General features: G+C 42.0%; 1 protein-coding gene across 1 annotated transcript; it reads right to left on the bottom strand.

Moving 5' to 3' along the window:
* Positions 1-184: 184 nt before the first annotated feature.
* PAFAH1B1 (platelet-activating factor acetylhydrolase 1b, regulatory subunit 1 (45kDa)) lies at positions 185-13,136 on the bottom strand. The gene is made up of 10 exons (XM_010192925.1): positions 12,925-13,136; positions 11,064-11,148; positions 8,299-8,373; positions 7,085-7,291; positions 5,139-5,307; positions 4,332-4,434; positions 3,260-3,488; positions 2,189-2,290; positions 1,448-1,604; positions 185-718 (listed from the first exon to the last, which is right to left on the bottom strand). Exons 1-10 carry the CDS (start codon positions 12,954-12,956, stop codon positions 645-647), a joined length of 1,233 nt encoding a protein of 410 aa, XP_010191227.1. The 5' UTR covers positions 12,957-13,136; the 3' UTR covers positions 185-644.
* Between the last annotated feature and the right edge of the window lie 8,471 nt (positions 13,137-21,607).

Here is a 21,607-nt window from a genome sequence, read left to right as displayed (position 1 = left end):
TTTGCTGTCTTATTTCAGGTTTACAGTTAGTTATATAAATATACCAACCCTTGCGTGATAGGAGGCCAAAACAAGTGTGTTCTGTTGGTTTGGCAAATGTTTCATGACAAGTATTCCAGAGTTTAATTAATTTCCATTAATTACATATAAGGTTCAGAAGATTCGGAATTGCAGCCTTATTATCTAGTATTCTTAGAGAAGATTTATTAAGCACACTTAAGTGATGTTACATAGATACACAATTCTGAAAGAGCCCTACAAAACTTTTCCCAAATGAGGTCACCAGTTCAGGCACCAACAGACAGCAGAAAGAAAAACAGGAATAATTATCCGACATAAACGACACTGTCAACTATTCAGTTAAGTGCCCTATTTCAATTATCCAACTTCTGCCTTCTCAGGTCTGATGTGACCAATGCCAGCCCATGTTCTTAAACCTATGGTACTTCTAGACAACGTATGTAAATTTACAGTATACAATTTGGATTCACCATGCATGAATACTTTGTGTGTAACATTTAATAAGCTCAATCTACATCCAGAATAATTTACATGAAAGGACAATATTTATTTAAACAGAGCTCAATGGGTAACCATGGTATCTGAGTGCATCCAGAGGAAAAAGGGGTCAAATGTGAATTCAATCAACGGCACTCCCACACTTTTACTGTTTGATCTACACTTCCAGTAACCACGTACGGTGCCGTCTTGTGGAAATCTGCGAGGAAAGAAAAGCTCGTGTTAAGAACGAACCCAGAACTTCAGCGTTCTCCACTCACCGAATGTCATCATTTTTTCAATAAAATGATACCAGCTCAAAGACTAAACGTCAAGGCTCACCACTTCCGTAATTCTCTCATGCCATAATTTTGTAAAGTGTGAAAATCTACTTTCAGCTCCGTTATAAAGGAGCTTTCATGGAACAGAAATCCAGATAAACTTATAATAAAGAGGACTCCAAAACATCTCAAACTGATGAAATGCTCGAATACTACCAGAAAACAGAAATTTGTGTATTGAGGTCCCGAGATATTTCATACATACAAATCAGTTTTGGAGTGGGGCAGCAGATGGTGCTGGGGAGTTCAACCCAGAGGAATCACAAAGCCCCACTGTACAGAAAGCCTCAGCACCACCCTGGCTTTAACTTCTTGCTTGGCAAGCACTTGCACTACAGCACTCCCCAGATCCCCACACACTCAGTGGTGAGCAGAGCACCAGTTAATGTCTTTATCCAGTGTGCAACACTGGCAACAGGAGTGGAAAAATCCAGCACACCTGCAGTTCACATCTGTCCTTATCTGATTAGAATACACACAGCCCAAAACCGGGCTCCAAAAGGTGAGAGCCTCTGTCTTGGTGCTCAACCTCAGCTGGTGACCATGGGGAAAAAGGTGTCTGTCTGTGGCTCTGCGCTTTGCAGCACTCGCTGCAGAACAATACCTACCCAAAGAGGTAACAAAGTGTTCGTGCGCATTGAGGGTTTTCATGCATCGTTTGTTCTTGAAGTCCCAGACGCGTAGAGTCTTGTCATCGGCACAGCTCAAAATAAACTTTCCTCCAGAATGGAACAGAACGCCACGTACCCAGTTATCATGGCCCACCTTGTGCAGAAGGAGAAACCGGTCAGGAGGTGCATGTTTTAGGGCTAAACTTTCTACAGTTTACACTATGGCAAACTGAGCGACTCCTTGCCCTGTCTCTGCGAGGATTCATTTCTGTTATGACATCTGTATCAGCACTACCGACAACACGCTCCTGTCCTTGCAGGCAAACACACACAAGTCCCCGTGTGGTCTGCACCGACTCTGCTCCCCAGCCCAGCCTCCACACAGGCTGGAAAACAGCAGCCCACAGCCTGCGGGAAGACCCACGCGTTGAAAGAACACAACACCTCATAGAAGACAAAGGCTGATAATCATCTGAATTTTCTGTAGACAAGCCAAGCTACTCATAGCAAAATCTACACCACCGTGCTCCTGCATTTATACTATATGAGATTCTTACTATTTCTTAGCAACAAGAAGATCTCAAATACAGCAGCCATTAAAACGGCGTATTTCCAGTGTTTGTCTTATTTCAATAATTCTGGCTTCTCTTGAAAACATAAACGTGTGAGATCGTTCATTCCATTGAGGCTGATTTCACACATGCAGCTATGACCACAGAAAAACACCAAGGAACTCACAAGTGTCATAAGGCACATGCCAGTGCTAATGTCCCACATCTTAATGGTCTTGTCTCTGGATCCAGACAGCAGAAAAGGCCCAGGCTTGCCACTCTTCTTAGTCTGCAGAAAATTATGGTTTAAGTTATGGCACATACAAGGCAGGAGGGGAAAGATGAGGGAGGAAGCAGATCCCTTCTGAGTGCTATTTCTTAGTAGAAAAGTTAGATCATACACCACCCTACAGCTAATAAACACACAATGACGCAGCTGAGAGTCACAGGCATTTTGTCACTAAAACAAAAAATATGAAAGGAATGAAACAATCTGCTGAAAGAAATGGTTGTGTCCTGCTGATGCACCAAGCCAAAGAACACTTTGAATCCACACTTGCCTACTGCAAGACATCCTCTTTTCATAGCAGACAGAGTTCAAGCAGTCAGACATCTCAGGACAAGAGTGCGAAGCTCAGACACCTCTGTGCTCTCATTGCTCATAAAAAGTAATGAAGCCAGTGTAAGACTTTTTGAAAAGTTCCTACTCTGAACTTTTTTCTATTTGTAATCATGCAAAGTATGAAAGTCAAACTGAGTTCTCAGAACTTAAAATGTGTCAAATGTGAAGTCGCTCGTCCAAAGCTCAACACGGCAATGATGCACACAGTGACCAGAGGGCAGGGGAGCACCCACCACAGCCAGACACCACTGCTGGGGACATGAACACTGGGAGCCCAGTTGTAATTACTGTTAATTAAAAGATTATGAGGATCTTTAAAGGACAAGTCAAACTTAACTGAAATATCCATCACTAGACAAGTCCCTGTCTTCAGTGTATCTACTTCTCCCCTTGGGTACTCGTGTCCTTTTTGAGAAAAAGGGCAAGGCAGAAATGCTTGGGTTTGTTTGTTGTTTTTTTTAAACTAGAAATTGGAGTTAATTTCTAGTTCATTTCTTCTACATTTTGTCATACTTAAAAGGAAATCTTTGCTGACCTTTAGTAAGCCTTTCTTGAAGATTTAGTAACCAAACCAGAGAAGATGCATCTGTGATCAGCTTACTGCACGTGCTTAGTTATTAGCACTGGGCACATTACCTCTGATCCTGTAGCTTCTGATATGGTGGAGTACGAGCTCTCGGGAGCCCAGGAAATGCATTCTACCACGTGCTCATGTTCTCGGAGCTCAGCTTTGCATTCCTTCGTCGCTACCACCCACACGCGCACTGTCTGGTCGTTAGAACAGCTGGCAATTAAGGTGCCATCCTGGTTAGGCCGCACCATGCGCACCCATTCTCTGTGCCCCGTGAAAGTCTTCACGCAGTAACTGTTCACAAAGAGAAACAGAGCACGACTTGGTTAATGCTCTAACAAAGCCACTGCACGTGCCTTTCACATTTAAGGAAGCTTGACCTACTCTTAGAAGTTAAAATATTTTAGCGTGCACATGTCCATCCTGCAAGGCGAGGTTCAAGGCCATAAAACAGCTCATGGAAAGGAAGCTGCCATGAGAAAAGTGACAGTTAGGAACTGGCAAATCCTCGTGCAGGTAGCAAGCAGGAAGCTCCAGGAAAAAATGAAGCTAGCACGACAGCTTGCATTACACAGGTATTTTAAGAACAAGTAGAGATTTACAGGTCGCTCAGATAGCCCTCGCATACAACTTCTAGCAAATGGGTGGATTAATGAGACAACTGATGAGTAAAAAGAAAATCAGCAAGTAAAAAATCCCCCAAACAAAACCAACCAGCAAACCAAAACAATTACACATATCCCCAAAAAAGCCAAAACAAAAGCGGACACAACTTAAGCAATCTGCATCAAGAAAGGTAACAGACTTCCCTCCCTCCTCTCAGGCTTCCTTTGAGCTCGTGGTTAATCACTGAAGTCACATTCCTACCTGGTCCTGAGTTATGGTGCTCTACCCTCCTCACTCCCAGAATGATAAAGCCCGTTAGTTTTAATTAGTCGCTACTAAACCCTAAACCTCTGTGCTTAACGAGTTAAGGCAGAATCCTGAAGTGAGTTACTCCAAAGGGTACAATATTGTACCTCAATCCAAGTGATGTTTGCTGACATTCAGGCTTGTGTCCCATTTCCTACAAACAGTGGTCTACTGGTCTATGCTCGCTTTGTTTAGGCGCCAACATTCAGCCAGAAATGCACTTACCCTGTTTGGACTTCCCACATTTTGATAGTTTTATCCCTTGAGGCAGAAACTATATGATCTCCATTGGGCATGATGGCTACTGAAGAAACATTATGATCGTGACCTAAAAACAAAGCCAAACCTTCATTAAGCAGCACTGTAATAGTTTCTACAGAGCACACAGGACTAGCTGTGCATTTATCTTGGGCAAGCAGCTACAGCAGTAATTCATGTTTTATGGAATAAACTTTACGTGCAAACTTGAGGTTTCATGAAATCATCATTTCTATTTTCAGACACCACACAGCCCAATCATTGAGCATCCTTTAAAACTGTTTAAAAACTTTCCTTAGGATGTTTTAAAATCAGACACTCATCACTGCGAGCACCACCTCAGGACTACCAGTTTTGTAACTGTGTAGAAAAGAGCTGCTACAATGACCATCATTAATTTTATCAGTTTGGTCTGAGTACAGTGAAAATAGGGGGGCGAGGAAGGGAATTTTTTACTGAAGTCACAGTTTTATTGGCTAGTAAGCATTTCATTTTTAGCACTAAACTCCTCTAACTGCCATTTCATTTCAGTATCATTATGGTGTGCTTCCCACAGCATCATGCACTGCAGATTTGAGATGCTGTTTCATGCCACAGACATTAAACATACACCTTATTTACAGAGCACTCAAAGATCACATCACAATATCCCCTCATCTTCCTTTTGGACAGTACTCTGGTTTATAACCCTTTTCCACATCAGCAGTTTTCCTGGATTAAAAAAAACAACCTTCTTAATGTACAGATTGCTAGATCCATTCCCTTTCACCTTACCATGCATAGTTCTGATGCACTCAAAGCCCTGGAAATCCCATAGCTTAATGGTCATGTCAGCAGAACAGGAGGCCAAGAGTTTGCCAGAGTGGTCAAAGGAAATGTCTTGCACAGAGTCTGTGTGCCCCTTAAGGGTGCGTTCAAAGTCTCCCGTCTCATAATCCCACACCTGTCAAGCGAACAGAAAATCTGTTAACAGCGACCTATTACTCTTTGTATTCTCCAGCCTTACACTTGCACTCTGCAGGCCGGTCTGGCACCTTAGTCAATAATTAATTGAGCAAGAGGCAAAGAAAGACAGCCCTAAAGAGCCTAACAGCATAGTGAAATAAGCATTATTTTTATATTCTTTTGCTACTTATAAATTAACTGAATTATACATCTTGAAAACTGTTTTTCAGCTAACTTAAAGAGACAGCCAATTTAGAAAACATCAGACAAATCATTTTTCTCCATCCCTTTCTACGCTCATTCCCCAACTCCAGTGCAGCTCATTTCCAGCTGGAGGGCAAAGCACCATCTTTAACAACCTCCCCTGCCCTTTCCCAAGCTTTACTGTGGCTCCACAGTTTACTTGCTGCTCCAGAACCAAACAGCAAATATCCTGGACACCAAAGAGCAACATCCAGAACACATCGGTTGAGGGATGATAATCCAAACCACGCTGAAGAGTTTGATATGCACATCAGGAGGTTACAGAACTTGCCAGAGAGTAAATAAACATTTGCAGTTATTAACTGCAAGATAGCATGAAACCCCCATTCTCACCTCCTAATTAACTCAGCCCTTTATCACCTACCCACAAACAAAAGCCTCTGAAACAAAACAAGCTCCTACTGATTTTATTGTGTCTGGCAAGCGCAAAACCAGACATCTAATTTGAAATTATATCCTAAACAAAACAAAACCACACACAAAAAAAGAAAAACCCAACACCAAAAAGAATCCCTCATCCCAACAGACTGCAGACATTGGGAATGCAAGTCAGAAACGAAGGTAGGAAATTCACCCTGTGTCTCCATAAGAGGGAGCAAAACCAAAGCTAATTAGGCTGCTCTACAGCACCCAACGAACAGAGCTGTCGCTGTTCCAGCTGGCCCTCTCTGCTTGACAAAAACCACCAGTCCCCTACGTTGAAGCCTGCTGCAGAAACAGGAACAGGTTAAAGCTTTTCATGAACTACATCTGGCTGACGCTTCTTATTTTAATCTTCTCCAGCAGGCAGTCATGACTGGAACAACTCACGTGTTTAGCACCTCACCTAACACACGACTCGGCATTTTTCAGATCAGCACTTCTCCAAATGTTTTTCGAAGCAGCACAGAACAATGAGAAGTATCCTTTATCAGGAAAGTTCTCTTAAATTGTGACATTCAGGCAACAATTAAATGCACAATCATGTCTCTTCTAGATGCCAAAATGAGAAACTACTTGCCTACTACAAGTCTCTTCATGCCACTGTACACTGCAATGGGGCCATTTAAAGTTACTGAAGTCATGCGACTTGCACGTCGCATTTGGAATAAATGGGAAGAACCAATTTTTGGTTGAGAACAGAGCTGCATAACCACTGTAACTCAGCTTTAAAAATAACCACTTCAGATGACTTGAGGCAACTGTCCTCCTCATCATGTCACTACACTATGCACTGTGCCACTTACCCCACCGATCCTTTACCTGTTTCTCCAGTCTCTAAATGCACATTAGCTTGATTATTTTTTTCCTCAAGTGAAAGGCCAGTAAAATACTCTTAAAGATATTCATTGGACCAGCATCAAACTAAAATTTGCAGATTATACAGGACACCATCTTTGAAAGCACTGTTCCTACTGATGCTAAAGCAGAATGTGAAACCATCTTCCATCACGATGCACATCCAGGCTGCAGCACCAATGTCACCCATTATACAACTCTGCTCAGTTAAACTTTCTGCAGCAAACGTGTACCTTTATTGTGGCATCCTCTGAAGCAGAGACCATAACACTGAACACTGGATGGAAAATGACCCGAGTGACAGGGCTCCTGTGTCCGCTCAACGCATACTTCTCTGGAGGGCGAGGAATCCACTCTTTAGGGTCTCGTTTCTGACCAAGAGGTCCACCTGATGTAAACTCTTCCTTAGCTTCATTCAGCTTCGATTCTAATTCCATTACCTGTGTTTAAGAATTTTTAAAGAGAACATTCATTTGTAGTTTTACACCAAGATTCACCTTCACTCAATAATCCAAATACCAATTGACTCACAGTAAAGCAAAGATTGCATGGATCCAAACTGATTACCAACATTCAATAATGATAGTATTTCTAAAAATCAAACCTAAATTAAACATTTATCATTTATTCTTTAACAATTCAATAATTAATCATTTATTCTCCTCAAACTTCCCAAATATTTTGTCAGGAAATAAAAGCTCTACAAAATCATGTTGACTCAAATAGCGTATAAATGTTTGAGCTCCTGTTCTGACAAACCATTGAAGGAGGTCATGTTAACAATAAGGAATGCTGCTACTGCAACGGCTCTTTGTGTCCCTGAGATGCCATTCATGTTAACCAGCAGCAGAGAAACTGACGGTGTAATAAGCCCCTACCCATATCAACCTTTACAATAGATAGCTCTTTATTGCCAGCATGCTGTTTGGTTGGTTTTTTTATTTAAAAACACTCTAGATCCACTGAAGTGTCACTAAGAAGAGTTTTGTCCTGTCTATTTGCAGCAGAATCACTTGCTCCAATGCACTGGAGTGAATGATTTCTTCCTTTAGCATCATGGCCAAAGACAACCGGCACACAGGGCTTTGCCTTCCTTCTGCACCAGCTCAGCCTTCGCAGAGCACTTCAGCCTTCCCCTCGCCGCCTCAAGGCACCTTGTTACTTTCCAGCTCCAGAAACTGCACAGGCAACGCGTAAACTGAAGTCAAGGAATTTTATAAAGAAACCAAGAGGATGTCTCTGCTGGCACCGGCATAGATAAAACACTGTCTACAACATGGGTTTAGCCATTTTCCCTCCTCAAGCCCTCAAAACTCATCTTTGAGGCATCATTTTGCAACCACTGCATTTGTCTGACAAGGAAAGCATGTGACGCTCTGTTCAGCGACGAATGTTTGATTTCAGTCACAACCTTTTATGCAAGTAAACCCATCAGATCTCTACTTACCTTCTTTTGTAATCTTATAACAGATGTCCATTTTTTTTCCAGAAGTCCGGCATACTTCTTATCTAACTCTTCATTCTGAGGAGAAGCATTTAAATAAGTTAATAAATTCTAGTTCTAAAGTCTGTAAAAGTGTTACAATTTACCTGCAGAGAAAAAAGGAAAACATCCTAAAGGATAATTCCACAGCACTACAGATTAATGACGCTAGATACTGCAAATAAAGTCCAAAACCCAGGACTGAACTGTTATCTATGCTGTTTTCTATCTTCATTACTTGAAAGGTCTGGAAGTGCTCTGCATATCTGAGAATGCTGGTCTGTACTGTGGTCCCGGATTCGTGCCATCCCTCTGCCCAACTTTAGACCCACCAGCAGCAAACACCGTGCGCTGCTGCAAGGACCAAGGTCCAGAACCGGCAGCGAGTTCTCAATATTCACCATCTGGAGCACTGGGAACTCATCAACCCCGACCTCCAGAGCTCAGACCGTGCCAGCACTAGGACTTGGTAGAAACTTTTTCTATTAGTTGTGCTAAGGAACTTAATGAAGAATGGTTTCCTTTCACTAAGTATTTTTCTTCTTTGGGGTCTAGAGAATAGCTGAGGAGCATCGATCAAGAGCTGATGTTACTGGAAAAGCCAGAGAATTACTCTTTTTTTCTATCCTCTCACCTATTAACACAAGAAAGAGGAAGAAAAGCAAAAGAAAAACAAACATCATGAGAGGCACAGAAGAGTAATTAAACGCCGCACTCTTTCTTTCCGTGTACAAAATGACAATCTCACACTAGAGGAACCGTAAATTGGATGGAGAATAACAAAGGCCTGGGGAATAACAGCTGCGAGGCTTACTCCACTAAAGCTCTGAGGAATGGCTACCTCGGCCAGAGACCAGACTTAACCTGCTGCCTCAGGGGCATCTGTAAAAGCCAGTGTTATCTGGAGGATTAATCAATACAGAAATGAAATCCTTCTCTGCCAAACTGCACTTGAATCCCTCCCATTTACAGAAGTAATTCCTGCCTTTAACTTTTTATTTGCCATTTTAGTATAGCCCCAACCAATTCAGATTTTCTTGCAAGAGAGTCATGTGGAACTTTTAGCAGCTGCATTTCCTATCTCCCTCAGGGCCACCCAGTGTATTTAGATCACCTTTCTAACCTTTGGGAAGGGAAGACTTAATTAGGTTGATAGATAAGGCAGATAAGGGAATGATATCAGTATTTTCAATTATAAGTACAGTATTCCAATTTGTCATTTCTACTTATTTGATACTGGAAGCAGATTGGAGAAATTCAGACAAACTTCAACCAAGCATTTTGGAAAGAGAACAGTGCAAGAACTGTAATAGAGAATAAGGCAAGGATTTATCCGAAGTCAGCACACACAAGTTTACTTCTCAATCCAGGTGTCTCCAGAGCAGCTTAAACTCAGCTGAAATGCAGGCCTCCTATGCTAGTAAGTGGCAGGGTTATAAATGACACCAAGAATCATCTGTTACAGAGGCAAACCAACAGAACTCAGTTGTAAGAATGACTGGTCTAAGTCACCAGCATCCACACAGTCTAAGAAAACAGAGCTGCCTACCAGAGCTGACCAACTTATATTAACTATTAACTCGCTACATGGGTAACCAACTGGTACTCAACATTTTCAGGCAATGATTTAACCACTGACCCAATTCCAGTCACACACCAGGCTCCCACCATTTGCTCTGTATGCTAAAAGACAGGACAAAAGCAATCCTGTTTCTTAAACACGACCACATGAAGGCAGGCTCCAAGCTGCACAGTTTTACACCATTTCAGATGTGGTTACAGGGGAACAGTCTTCAGTTTTTTAATTTTGTATTGCAGAAAGTTTATGCTTTTATGCAGAGTTCCGTGACAAGAACAAGCACAGTTAGGAAAAGGAGTTACAGGGAGGGGAGGAGAGGTAGACGCAACAGCAGGAAACCAAAATTAAATGTGCTACTATGAGACAGTCTTGCTAATATTAAGTACAGAACAGCTCGGGGTAGAAAGGACCTCTTGAGATCATGAAGTCCAAGCTCCCTGTTCAAAGCAAGGTCAGCCAGAGCCGACTGCCCAGGACTGTGTCCAGTCAGGGTGTGAGCACCTCCAGGGACAGAGGCTGCACAACCTCCAGGGGCAGCCTAGGCCAGGGTGCAGCCACTCTCAAGGTCAATTCATTTAAAAATCACATTATGTTCAGACAGAATTTCACATGTTTCAGTTCCTGCCCACTGCTCTTGTCCCGTCACCCGCAGCACTGAGTAGAGTGCAGCTCTGCCATCCTCACACCCTCCCTCCCATCAGCTACTCAACCAACAATAAGATCCCCCGAGTCTCCTCAGGCTGAACAGTGCCTTGCTCTCAGCCTCTCCCCCGTGAGACATCTCCAGTCCCACGTGGAGCCGCTGCAGTGAGGTCAGCAAAGGGCCATGTCTTTTTTTTTTTTTGCTAGCTTTGTTTGCCAGGACCTTTCATTTTGAAGAATCTAGGCCCTCTTGGGATTGGATCCTTAACAGACCATGACAGGAAAAGCTCAGAGTTGTATAGATCAGTGGTAGTTAGACAAAAGAGAAAAAAATATTAAAAATATGCCTAAGTCATTAGTTGAAGATAACAAGAAGATGAGCTTATCACCTCCAGCTGAAACTGCACGAGCTAATAGGTAGAAAGCAGACACGTGTTCAGAATGGAAGCAAATGCAGTAAAATTATAAACTCTTTACTGGAAATAAACATGAAGAATCTTGAACTCACCACATCTAACTCAGCTTCCTTTTTAAAAACCGAATATGCCTCTTCGTAGCCATTAGAACGAAGGTAATCTGCTATTGCTCGATTTCTAAAAAACAAAGAACAGTATCTGCAGCACAATTCTGAAATTCCAATACTACTCTAAGACTTCAACCAGCAGTAAGGACCTTTTGTTTAAGGGAACCAGACTCAGGAAACTCTGCATTTTCAAAATTTACCCCAAACAGATAAATATCTTCAAGATACAGAACAAGAAAGTTTGCTGAAGAGGTCACAGAGGTCAATGTTCTCAACAGACCCAAAGGTAAAACGACTTCCAGTGGCTTTATCAGCCTCCAGTCCTGTTTTATAGTCACTTTGTTGGGAAGGGACGCGTGTGTGTGTACAAACATACATGGGGAGTGAGGGACAAGACACATACCACAACATTTAAACAGACTTACATACAGATACTTTTTAAAAGCAAAATCAGAAGGTCATCTGCACAAGAGAAGATGAATACCCTTTGGGAGCTGAAGAGAAGCAATAATGACTTGGTTCTGAAAAGAATTTGCTCACGTGAAAATTCTTCCTATGGCTTTCCTGGCATTCTTCTTTCTTATCTTTTTACCCAAATTCAACCCCTTCTCAGACATTCAACTCTAAATATAACTCTGTATTCAACCACAATTTCAATTTGCTCCCCATAAACCACATATGCTAAGACAAAGTGTTGCCTCCTCAGCAGTAAATCCTAAATCTCTGGTCATTTCCCACTTCCAGTCATAACAGTTCATTACTTCCTACTGCCCGTTAACACACGTACTCTGAAGTTTCTACCAGAAGAAAAACTTCAGATAATTGCTACAAAAACCCCAAGCAACCAACCCTGAACATGCTGAAGCCCCAGAGCTTCTCTAAATCTAATGAACAAACAGTTGTAAAAATCAAAATTTGAAGACAGCTGCTACTCTACTCTAAGAAGCAGAGGAACCGTATTTAAGTATATGAAATGAAAAAGTCAAATGCACACTGTATTTAACATAAAGGGCATTGAATCATAACTGGAAAAGTAAAGAAGCTGTATTAAAAAATACATAGAGAGCCTACTACAAACAAGAGATACCAAATGCTAAATGATACTTGGTCCATACTTTCAAAAGGAATAAAACACCAAAACCAAACCTCAAACCCCAGATAGGTTTATGGAACAGAGGATCATGCGAGACATTGCCATCCTGACTGCTGCTCACCACTCACTATCCTGATTTATTACAGAAGAGAAGGCAAACTAAAGCCTGGAACCTGATAGCCTATTCCCAGCCTTAACATCTGGAAAGCATTCCACATCATAAACTGACTTTAGGTGACCGGAGTGGGGATTTTTACGAGTTTGCATTTTTTTCCCCCTCTTCTTTAAATATACCCTCCATTTTAAATACAGCTTAAGGAGTCAAAGATTGTGATTACAATGTAGCATCTACATTTGGGCGTAAAATAGCAAATAATTGTTAGAATTTACTCAAGATTAAACACAAGTCACAAATCAGTTCGGAGCCCATATTGCAATGTGCCTACTGCTTACTGTAATCCTTTCATAACTTTGTGACTGAAGTCAAAACAAGACAGAGGATAATAAATTATAGCAAATTTAAGAATCCATTCTTTTATGCCGTAACTTTGAAATGTATTTTCACCATTTCACAATTCTATTATCAAATAGCAGCAGTTATATCAAAAATGAAGACTAAAGAGATCTAAACCACAATAGGTGGAACTTGATCAGCACGTGAGCAGAGCCACTCTAAAATCTCTTTGGAAACAACAGTTAGTATCTGAAGTTTAATGAAAGAGCGACACAAACTTAGAAATAATCATTCCTTACAGCTCATCTCGTTGTCTTTGTGACAGCACCATTGTGGCTGTGATGTCGGGTTAACGCAACTCAGCAGTGGCTGCCTCCTCAAGGTCTGAAGTCTTGGGACCCCTGGACCCACAATTCAGTCTGCCACCGAGTGGCTTCAATCAAACGTATTTTCCAGACGTGAAATCCAATAGGAAATCCGGAGGCATTCAACACAGAAGATTCAATCCATCTAGAAGGCAGAGAGAACAGACATCATTACTTTCTCTTAAATAAACACATCTCCAACCTGGACTGAGTAGCCTGGAGAGACTTGGACGCCTCCTTAATTCCCCTCTTCCCACCACATCACGGTGCAGTTGCCACAAGCCTGTGACTTCAGCTGGGTTCAGGCAGTGATGCCATCACTGGACACCTGACAACACAAGCTAATTCAGAATATAGAGGAAATCTGTCATACTCAAGATAGCGCTCAAATCAGAATTGTCCCTTTCACAGATTACTTATTTCCCCACACACACTCTATTTTTCTTATGCATCAACATGAACTTCAGGTATTTTTTAGCATACAATCTGCTTCAACTGGACAGTTTTAATCTTAGTTAAGACACCACCAAAATCATTTTAGCAGCACTGACTTTCGATTTCTTCACTGTAGCCACTTTGTGAGCAACATCATTATGAAAAACGCTGAAGTTAGCATTTCTTGCATGCCTGACAAGGGCCTGTATACAACACCTAGTTTACTCAAGGCATTAAACATGTTTGACCAAATGGCTTTTAGCAACAAGGTAACTGGACACCACAACACTCAGACTTGGGAGACAGCAGCTGGGTTTGTAAACTTCCCACCGACTGATCAGGACACACGTCCCCCCTGCCCCTCCACCAGACACAGGTATGCAGGGCCCACTGTGAAAGCTGGACAATGCTTTTGGGAAGGAGCCTGTTTCTAAACCTCTCTGGGCTCTGCTGCCTGCTTCACAGTGAGCTTAGGCTGCAAGGTGCTGGTGTCTCATCCTGCTGCTGGATTTCCATGTCAAACACTGCACACCACAGCACTGCACGGCAAAGCTATTTAGGACAGGAGCGCTCCAAACAGCCAAGCCGTTATTTCGTTAGTTTGACCTATTCCCTAAAAGCTACTTCAGAAAGAATTCAGTGGAAAACTGATAGCACAGACCGCATCCTTTCAGAGAACAGAAGCAAACATTTCACTTATTCTAGTCCCACACCTCACTTCCTGACAGGTAAAGAGACAACAGACGCATCTTTTTCACTACACGGTAGGAGCACTGCATACAAAGTGAGGAAAAATTAGTTAATATAAAAAATAATCCACTGAAATCATCAGAAGAAGTGCCCTCTAGAGGGCAATGCTGCTATAAATTTAAGTACTGAAAAAACAAGGCTTATAATGGCTGAATCTCTGCAATTCAGTATGAACATAGCAACGCTTTCAACAGCAATAAACATTGTGGAGAAGAACAAAACAAGGCATTTCTTCATACACAGAAGCACCATTTGAAGCACTGAACAGCAGAACATAAAAACATAAGCTTCCAAAATCTGTCTGTAGTACTACCATGGTAAAAATCATGGTACTGAGACCATAAGGTGGTCTTTGTATTACAAACTACCACGAGGCAGCAAATGTAAGTAAATCCAGCATCAGAGCAGCAACTCCAGTAAAACCTCACACTCCAGTATTTGGTCAGTTTTGTCACTGCAGCTAGGAGATACAACTACAGCACTTGCCTAAAAATAACAACTATGTGTGTAAAGCGACCCTTGCCACGCCATCTAGTTAGAAAAGCATTTCCTCCCCTCAAATGCAAAGTTACCCCAAACGTCTCCTCCTGTATCCCCAACACGTAGCAACATCTGGCCTGCTCCATCACTCCAATTCTGAATCGTTCACAAACGGATCTTGGTACGGGGACATTTCCACAGCTCCAGGCAAAGCACTGTTTCTGCTATGGCCAGTTACAGCTGATCAACGGGAAGTCACCAACCACCTGATTTACAGCACCTCACTTCTCTGAAGTGTCTGCTCCAAGCGCCCCTTGTGACTTTTTAACTACACCTGAACAAAAAGTATTTTTAGGGCAGCTTCCTTCATGTACACCCTTTAACAGAAGGCAAAGCAAAACAAATGAAAACAAGCAGAAGAAAAAAACCGCCAAACTAAATCAAAACAAAACCAAACAAAAAAACACCACCCAAGCAAAAATGTCCAAAACCAAAAAGTCTCAAAGGGCCCAACTTTAATTATACAGCTGTGCCGCTTTTAGAAACAAGAGCGGATGGACGTTGTCGCTGCACACTGCCTTTCCCTCAGCCAGAGCAGGCGGTGACACAACTCAGCAGAGCCAGACCAACCAGTCCTGCGCTGCCCTGCGCTCACCACTGCCCCGCACACCCACAACACCCGCGAGGAGAGAAACTTGGGAAAGAACCAGAGGTGAAGAAACAACACCTGCTCATTACATCTTGCCTGAAATCCGTCATTTTTAGCATCAGCAGCTTCCTGGAATAAGGTGGGGTCAAGACAGAGCTAGATCTTTTATTTGGGGGGTGGGGGGGAAGATGGCTGAAAGAAAATTTTAATCTGCTCTATATTGAGTACAGGAAAAAGGGACTGAACTTAAATAGAGGCATCGATGGAGTAACAGCTACTAATTAAACATAAAACTGGACATGTTTTTTATTAATAGCCCCACCACTTACACTGCAGAAGTTTTATTTTCTAACTTAAGACATATTTATTCCATAACAATAGTCTGCATATATAAGAGCACTGAGAGGCAAGGAGTACAGGTTCTTCTTTCTCATTTGAAAACAAATACATAAATAAACAGAAGTAGAAGATCCCCTGTCTCTTCACATCCAAGAATCCCCTTCCTATCTTCCTTGGCTTCCCCACATGCACCCTTGGCTGGAGCCGGCCGCACTCCCCACCAGTCTCATGAGGACACTGCTACTGCCACTGCAGCTGCCGTGCCTGACGCATCTCGGGATGGTCCCACCCCAGTGGTGACTCAGCTCACACCTCTGTGACCGGGGAGTGACACGACCCAGCTCAGTCCAACCTCACACCTGGAGTGGCCATCCCAGACCTGACACAGCTCAGGAACCCACCTCTCTTCCTGGGGGAAACAGAAACCCAAAAACTTGAAGGACATTTTCTTCCATCAAGCAAGAGCAAAGTTACTGGAATTCAAATTCCTAAAACTGCCCATTCCATACACATTTATAAAAATCAAGTTTAGTCCGTAAATTCCTTCAGAGCCCATTATGGTTTTGCCTGTCAGAGTACACTGGATGCTGAACAGTACTAAAATTTGCTTAGAATACATAAGTCTGATAAAGACACTATGCCCTGAATCTGACATTTAGCTTTTATCTATTTCAAGCTGACCATCTACTCTGCAAACCTACAATGAGACTAAACAGAAGTTTTCAAACACACTTGAAGACAGAAGTTTTTAAAATCAAAACCAGCCCTTCTTAGTTTTAACCACTAAAACAGTGCTTCTGGACTTAACCTTTGTCTTATTGATTACTGCTGGTAATTACTGCATAGTTTTACTAATGCTATGACTCTGTTCAGCAACTGAAATAACTCATTGCTCCAGCTTTAATCAGAAGGGTTTATCTGTATGAGGCAAGGTACCATTCAAGTCTTTCCAAGTAACACACGTGTTGTACTATGACAAACTGAAGCCATAAATGTGGAGGTCAGAGATACCATCAGCTGCCAGTTCTCAACTGATGATACAAATTATACCTTTGCCAAGATGCTACCTTGGTCCTTGCAAGGTGTTAACTCAGCCAGGGGTTTACCACCCCAGAAAGAAAATCTACACAAACTTCAAGCAGTGACATTCAGAGAGCAGAAAGCTATTCCAAGCTCACCGTGAGCCTGCATCCCTTGCAGACATCTGTGGGTTCTAACCAGATCTTTTAAATCACCTCAACAGAGCTGCAAAGCGTAACACAGGCAAAGATGTATTGCATTACAAGGCCCTTCCAAGTTTCAGAAGTTCAATGTTCGAGGCTTCTTTCACAGCCTGAGTCACTCTGACCACTTAAGCCAGAGCTCCCACCATCAAGAAAATCCTCATCAGCACCACGAGGAAAGGCGGTCTCACCACTGCAACTCCAGGCTCTACATCCTTACCGTTCTGGCCATTTAAGTCCTCAAGCCTACAGAAACATTTGCTCACCAGCTACTACAGAGAACAGTCACTCAGCCTTAAAACGTTCTTAAGCACTCTTCCCATCTCCCGTAATCCCCATAAGCACATTTGTCCCTCCTATATTTTATGTTTTCCCTCTTAACTATTGAAGTTTATGAGTTAAACCAAGAAAACCAGTTTCAACATCATTCCTTGGTTCACAACCTGAGCGGCAGCAGCAAACAGTGCAATCCATCAGCACAAGCCCAACTTCACCCTGCCGCTACTGTGCGGCAACCCAACCACCACTGCTGACACATCTGCTATGGCAGAATACACCTTCATAGCCCCTCCAGGAACTCAAAAGTAAATTAATTTGCTGCCCTTTTAATGACCATTGCTTAGGCTCCATAAACACATAAAAACACAAGCTACGTCCCCTAAATATGTAAATGTAGCTCATTATACTCAAAATTAAAAGAGATAAATGGCATAAATTAGAGCAACTGTATTATCTGAGAAAACTCCTTATGTTTCCTTCTGAGGGTGTTCATGTATCTGACATCCCAGTTCAGTTCGCTTTCTCTGCTCAGGTAATTTTTCAATCCCAGTGAAAGGCAAGTCACAGTGGTAGCAGAGACCAGAGCCACCAAAAGACCAAGTGAATTGATAAAATTAGAATTAAATTCCACAATTCTTTACAGTAGAGACAATCCAGTCCTGCATTAATAAAGCAGAAACTCTGGTTGCATTGTGTCTTGCTGGCACATTAGATCCTTACAAAGTTTTCCAACAGTATCTTGTTTCATAACATATTAACAAAGTGGTTATTTGTGAATATTTGCAGGCAATTAGAGCTACAGTCCTTTATGGGAGAACTAGATTAAACAAATTGTTCTCTTATACCTCTAGATTATACAACTGAATTCTACAAGCATATAAAAACACTCCCTTTTAACCTAGAGTAATTTCTAATGGTCTGATTTTGATTTAAACCCAATAAGCAAAAAGCTGCTTTATCAAACTCAAGCCACAGGACAGGAGAGCCCTTCCCACAAATGCACTCTAGAAACAGATTCCATAGAAGCTGCCAGTAAAATACAAATCGAAGTGAAGTAATATCCACGTTCCTTGGGCTGAACTACTATGACCTGCAAAGGCTTTTGAGAAACGTCTCCATCTGTTGACAGGAGAGAAACCCTGTAACAAGTGAAATAAACCATCCAGTTCCTCTCCCACAGTCTGATCACCGCAGAGGGCCATGCAGATCTCCATGTGCCAAACACACCTTACCCTGGAAAACGTGAGGATTCATCACCTGCTCAGTAGGCACAGATGAGCTGAAGAACCCAATCAAGCTCCTCACTTACGAGCTGCATTCATCTTTTTCCCCACTTGTCAGCCTACATCAGTAAAGCCAGCTGAAGGATCGGGAAAAAGTGAGCTCCAGCAACTATCTTATTTTGGGAAGAAAAAACAAAACAAACAGCAAATCTGATCTGAATTACAACTCTGAGCCTTATTTTTAATTCGCATGTTTGGTAAGCCTGTTATTCTGCAATTAAAACGCCTGCAGGTCTTAAACACAAATGCTTTGCCAAGTATATCAACAGAGTATTACACATAATATAGCACTGTGCGGTGTTTGTTCACATTTTGCAATAAATTACCAAAAATATTTCCAATTTCATTTCAGTTAAAGGTTTATCAAAGCAAATCTATTTTTAACACCAACAAACTGAAAAGTCCCGTTGCCTGTCTTCTTATCCATTTCACCTACTTTTATAGGTTAATTGAACTGACTTTGCTGAAAACCTGATACTGTAGTTTATTTCTGAAAATAATTCAACAATAATCTATGGGGAATTAGAAAGTAATCTACGTCAGATCAGAGACAGTGCCTATGCTGCAAATACTTGGAACGCGGGCTGTAATTACTCCTAAAAAATAAAGCTGAGAAGTGTCATCAAGATGCTATAAAACAGGAGCAAGTTATCTACTCTAAACTGCACGTTCCCTAAACAAATTCATTTCTGTCCTAATTAGATATGTGCATTTTGAAATCAACTTACACACACATCTACTTTTCCATATTATTTCAAGTTATAATCCTGTTTCACAGATCACTGGCAGTCACTACCTACCTTTAGGACTGTAAAAGATAACAAAAGACTTTTTTTGGTCTTGTTACCTCCCTAGGCACCAACACTATGTGACTTTTGGATACATTTGGACCAAATTTGCTAAGAAAATCTATTTTTGGGCAAAGCAGTCTTTAATTCAACCCTGACATTTATCTTCCCTCTATCACTCTGCAATTGTGATGGAAGCATGATACAATTCACACTCAGCAGAAACACCTCAAGCACAGTCCCTACTGATCATTCCAGCGCCTTTCAGCTCCTTCAGGTCAGTCTGCAGCCTGCATGGAGGCTTTGGTAGAAAACAAGTGAAAAGATCCCTCTTCCAGCCTGCCTGTGCAGCTCTGTGTGGAAATGAAGGTAAATTTAACTACCACTAAACCACCAACCAGGAAAAAAGCTGGCTGCAATAGAAAATAAACCTTTAAAATGTGTGAAAAAGCTTTGGCCACAGAACTCTCTATGCTGTTGTTTAGTATGTTGTGATAGCGACACGACAGCAAGGAATTATTTCACAAAATTACTTTTAAACTCTTATTAACCCTTAGGGTTTTCACTGAACTTCATTGGAAATCTGAATGACTCTTTGGTCAGACACAGAGCAGCACAGCAGAACAAGACAGTGAGAAGAAGAGGGTCAGTGTTACTGTGATAGCTTGTGGTGAGTAGGAGACTTAGAACTGTAAAGGTGGCCACAGGACTATGCCCAAATTTAAATAATTCAGTTATTAAACTGCCTGTTACACTGGAAATGAGATGTTAACAAAATGATATGAATTTAATCAAGTCACAATATAAAAAGCATTTGGAAGGAACACCTACATTAAAGCTTTAGAAACAGGAGGTGCTCAAAACCATAAAGAAATTTTAAAAATTCAGACAGAACTTCCATTCTTCAAGTCATGAGAACACTGTTAGTCCTTTGGCCATTTTCAAAGCTTACTGACCAAAACCAGCTTCACTTGACAATTAAAGACCAAAGTAAAAAAATTTTAAAAATCATTGTAACTGTCATACACACATCCTACCCTATTACAGGGAACAGAATTTAATCTTTCACGACACTGGCATGAAAAGTGATGAAATGAGAGTTCTTGCAGAAGGTGTCTCAGCTTTCTTTTGACCCAGCCTCACCCGCTGCACTGCTGTCCCTAAAGCAGACGTGAGCTGTGGGAACCAGGCCCTGAGAAACGCCTGCCTTCCTCTGCTAACCACCATCCCCTCATCTCCTGCAGGAGAGCGACGGCTCTCCCTGGAGAACGGTCCCTCCTGTACGCCAAGAGAACAGAGACAAACACAGAGTTACTACTTTTACTGCTGAAAACAGCTTCCTGTGTGGAAGCAATGCCAAAGAGCACAAAACAGGGCCAACAAAGTCCAGACGGTAGACATGACAGTCACAGCCATCTCACTTCTCATTTTGCTGCTGTATACATTTGTGATATCCTGGGGTACTGGAAATTATCTACCATTAGAACTCTTCCCAGCCTTATTAGTGTGGCAAAACCAAAAAAACCCCCAGATTCCAAGTTTGGAGTATTGCTAGCTGCTCACAGGGTTTTATCACAAAAATGGCACACATGCTGGTAGAACTTCAATGTCATCCTCACTGTGCTGCGGATGAATACCAGGGTCCGAGCGCCTCTGTTAAGCTTCCCCCAATCTAGGTTGTGCTTGCTGCCTACAAACCCAGCTGAGCGAGAACCAAAAACTTCTACCACTACTGATTCAATAGACACCATCTGCTTCAACATACATACACACACTGACATTAATGACATCATCCTCTTAATAGCTTGTACGGACACCAGCATTTAAATAAACCAAATTGTTTGTCCAGTCTTTTTCTTCACTCCAGAAAAACAGGTGAATCAAGCACAGGTCAAACTTCCAACACTGCTTCTTTATGGAAGAAACGGTCATGCATCTACAGGTAAACAGGCCAGATGTTTCTAACTGATTTTCCTCCAGTCTTAAAGAAGGATAAACTTAACATCTTTGGTTTAGCATTAAGCTACTACCTCCATGCAAAAAAAAAACAAGGCAGAGGCAATCTGCAGGAGAGGGAGTGAAGAGAATTGTCAATTAAACCAAAAGAACTAAAGATCTGTGGAGCACAATAGGAACACTGATAGAAGACACCTCATCTCCATCAGAAGGCCACCGTGCTATCTTAGTCATAATCCAGTGCGGCACCACGCCATAAACCTGCTGCCTTCAGCCCTGCCTCAAAGCAGGAACGGGGCTGACTCACCGACAGGCACCGGGAACAAGAGCTGCTTCAGAAAAGCCTATCACAAACTCACTCAACAGGGATCTATTTAACAACAGACCTGAGAAAATTACAGGACAGGCATTTGCAGCACCACCACCTATAAACCT

This window comes from Mesitornis unicolor, unplaced genomic scaffold (assembly GCF_000695765.1).
Source record: "Mesitornis unicolor isolate BGI_N332 unplaced genomic scaffold, ASM69576v1 scaffold23979, whole genome shotgun sequence".
NCBI classification, from domain to species: Eukaryota; Metazoa; Chordata; class Aves; order Mesitornithiformes; family Mesitornithidae; genus Mesitornis; species Mesitornis unicolor.
The sequence above is the reverse complement of the archived record's forward strand: the minus strand, read 5'-3'. Positions and strand labels throughout refer to the sequence as shown.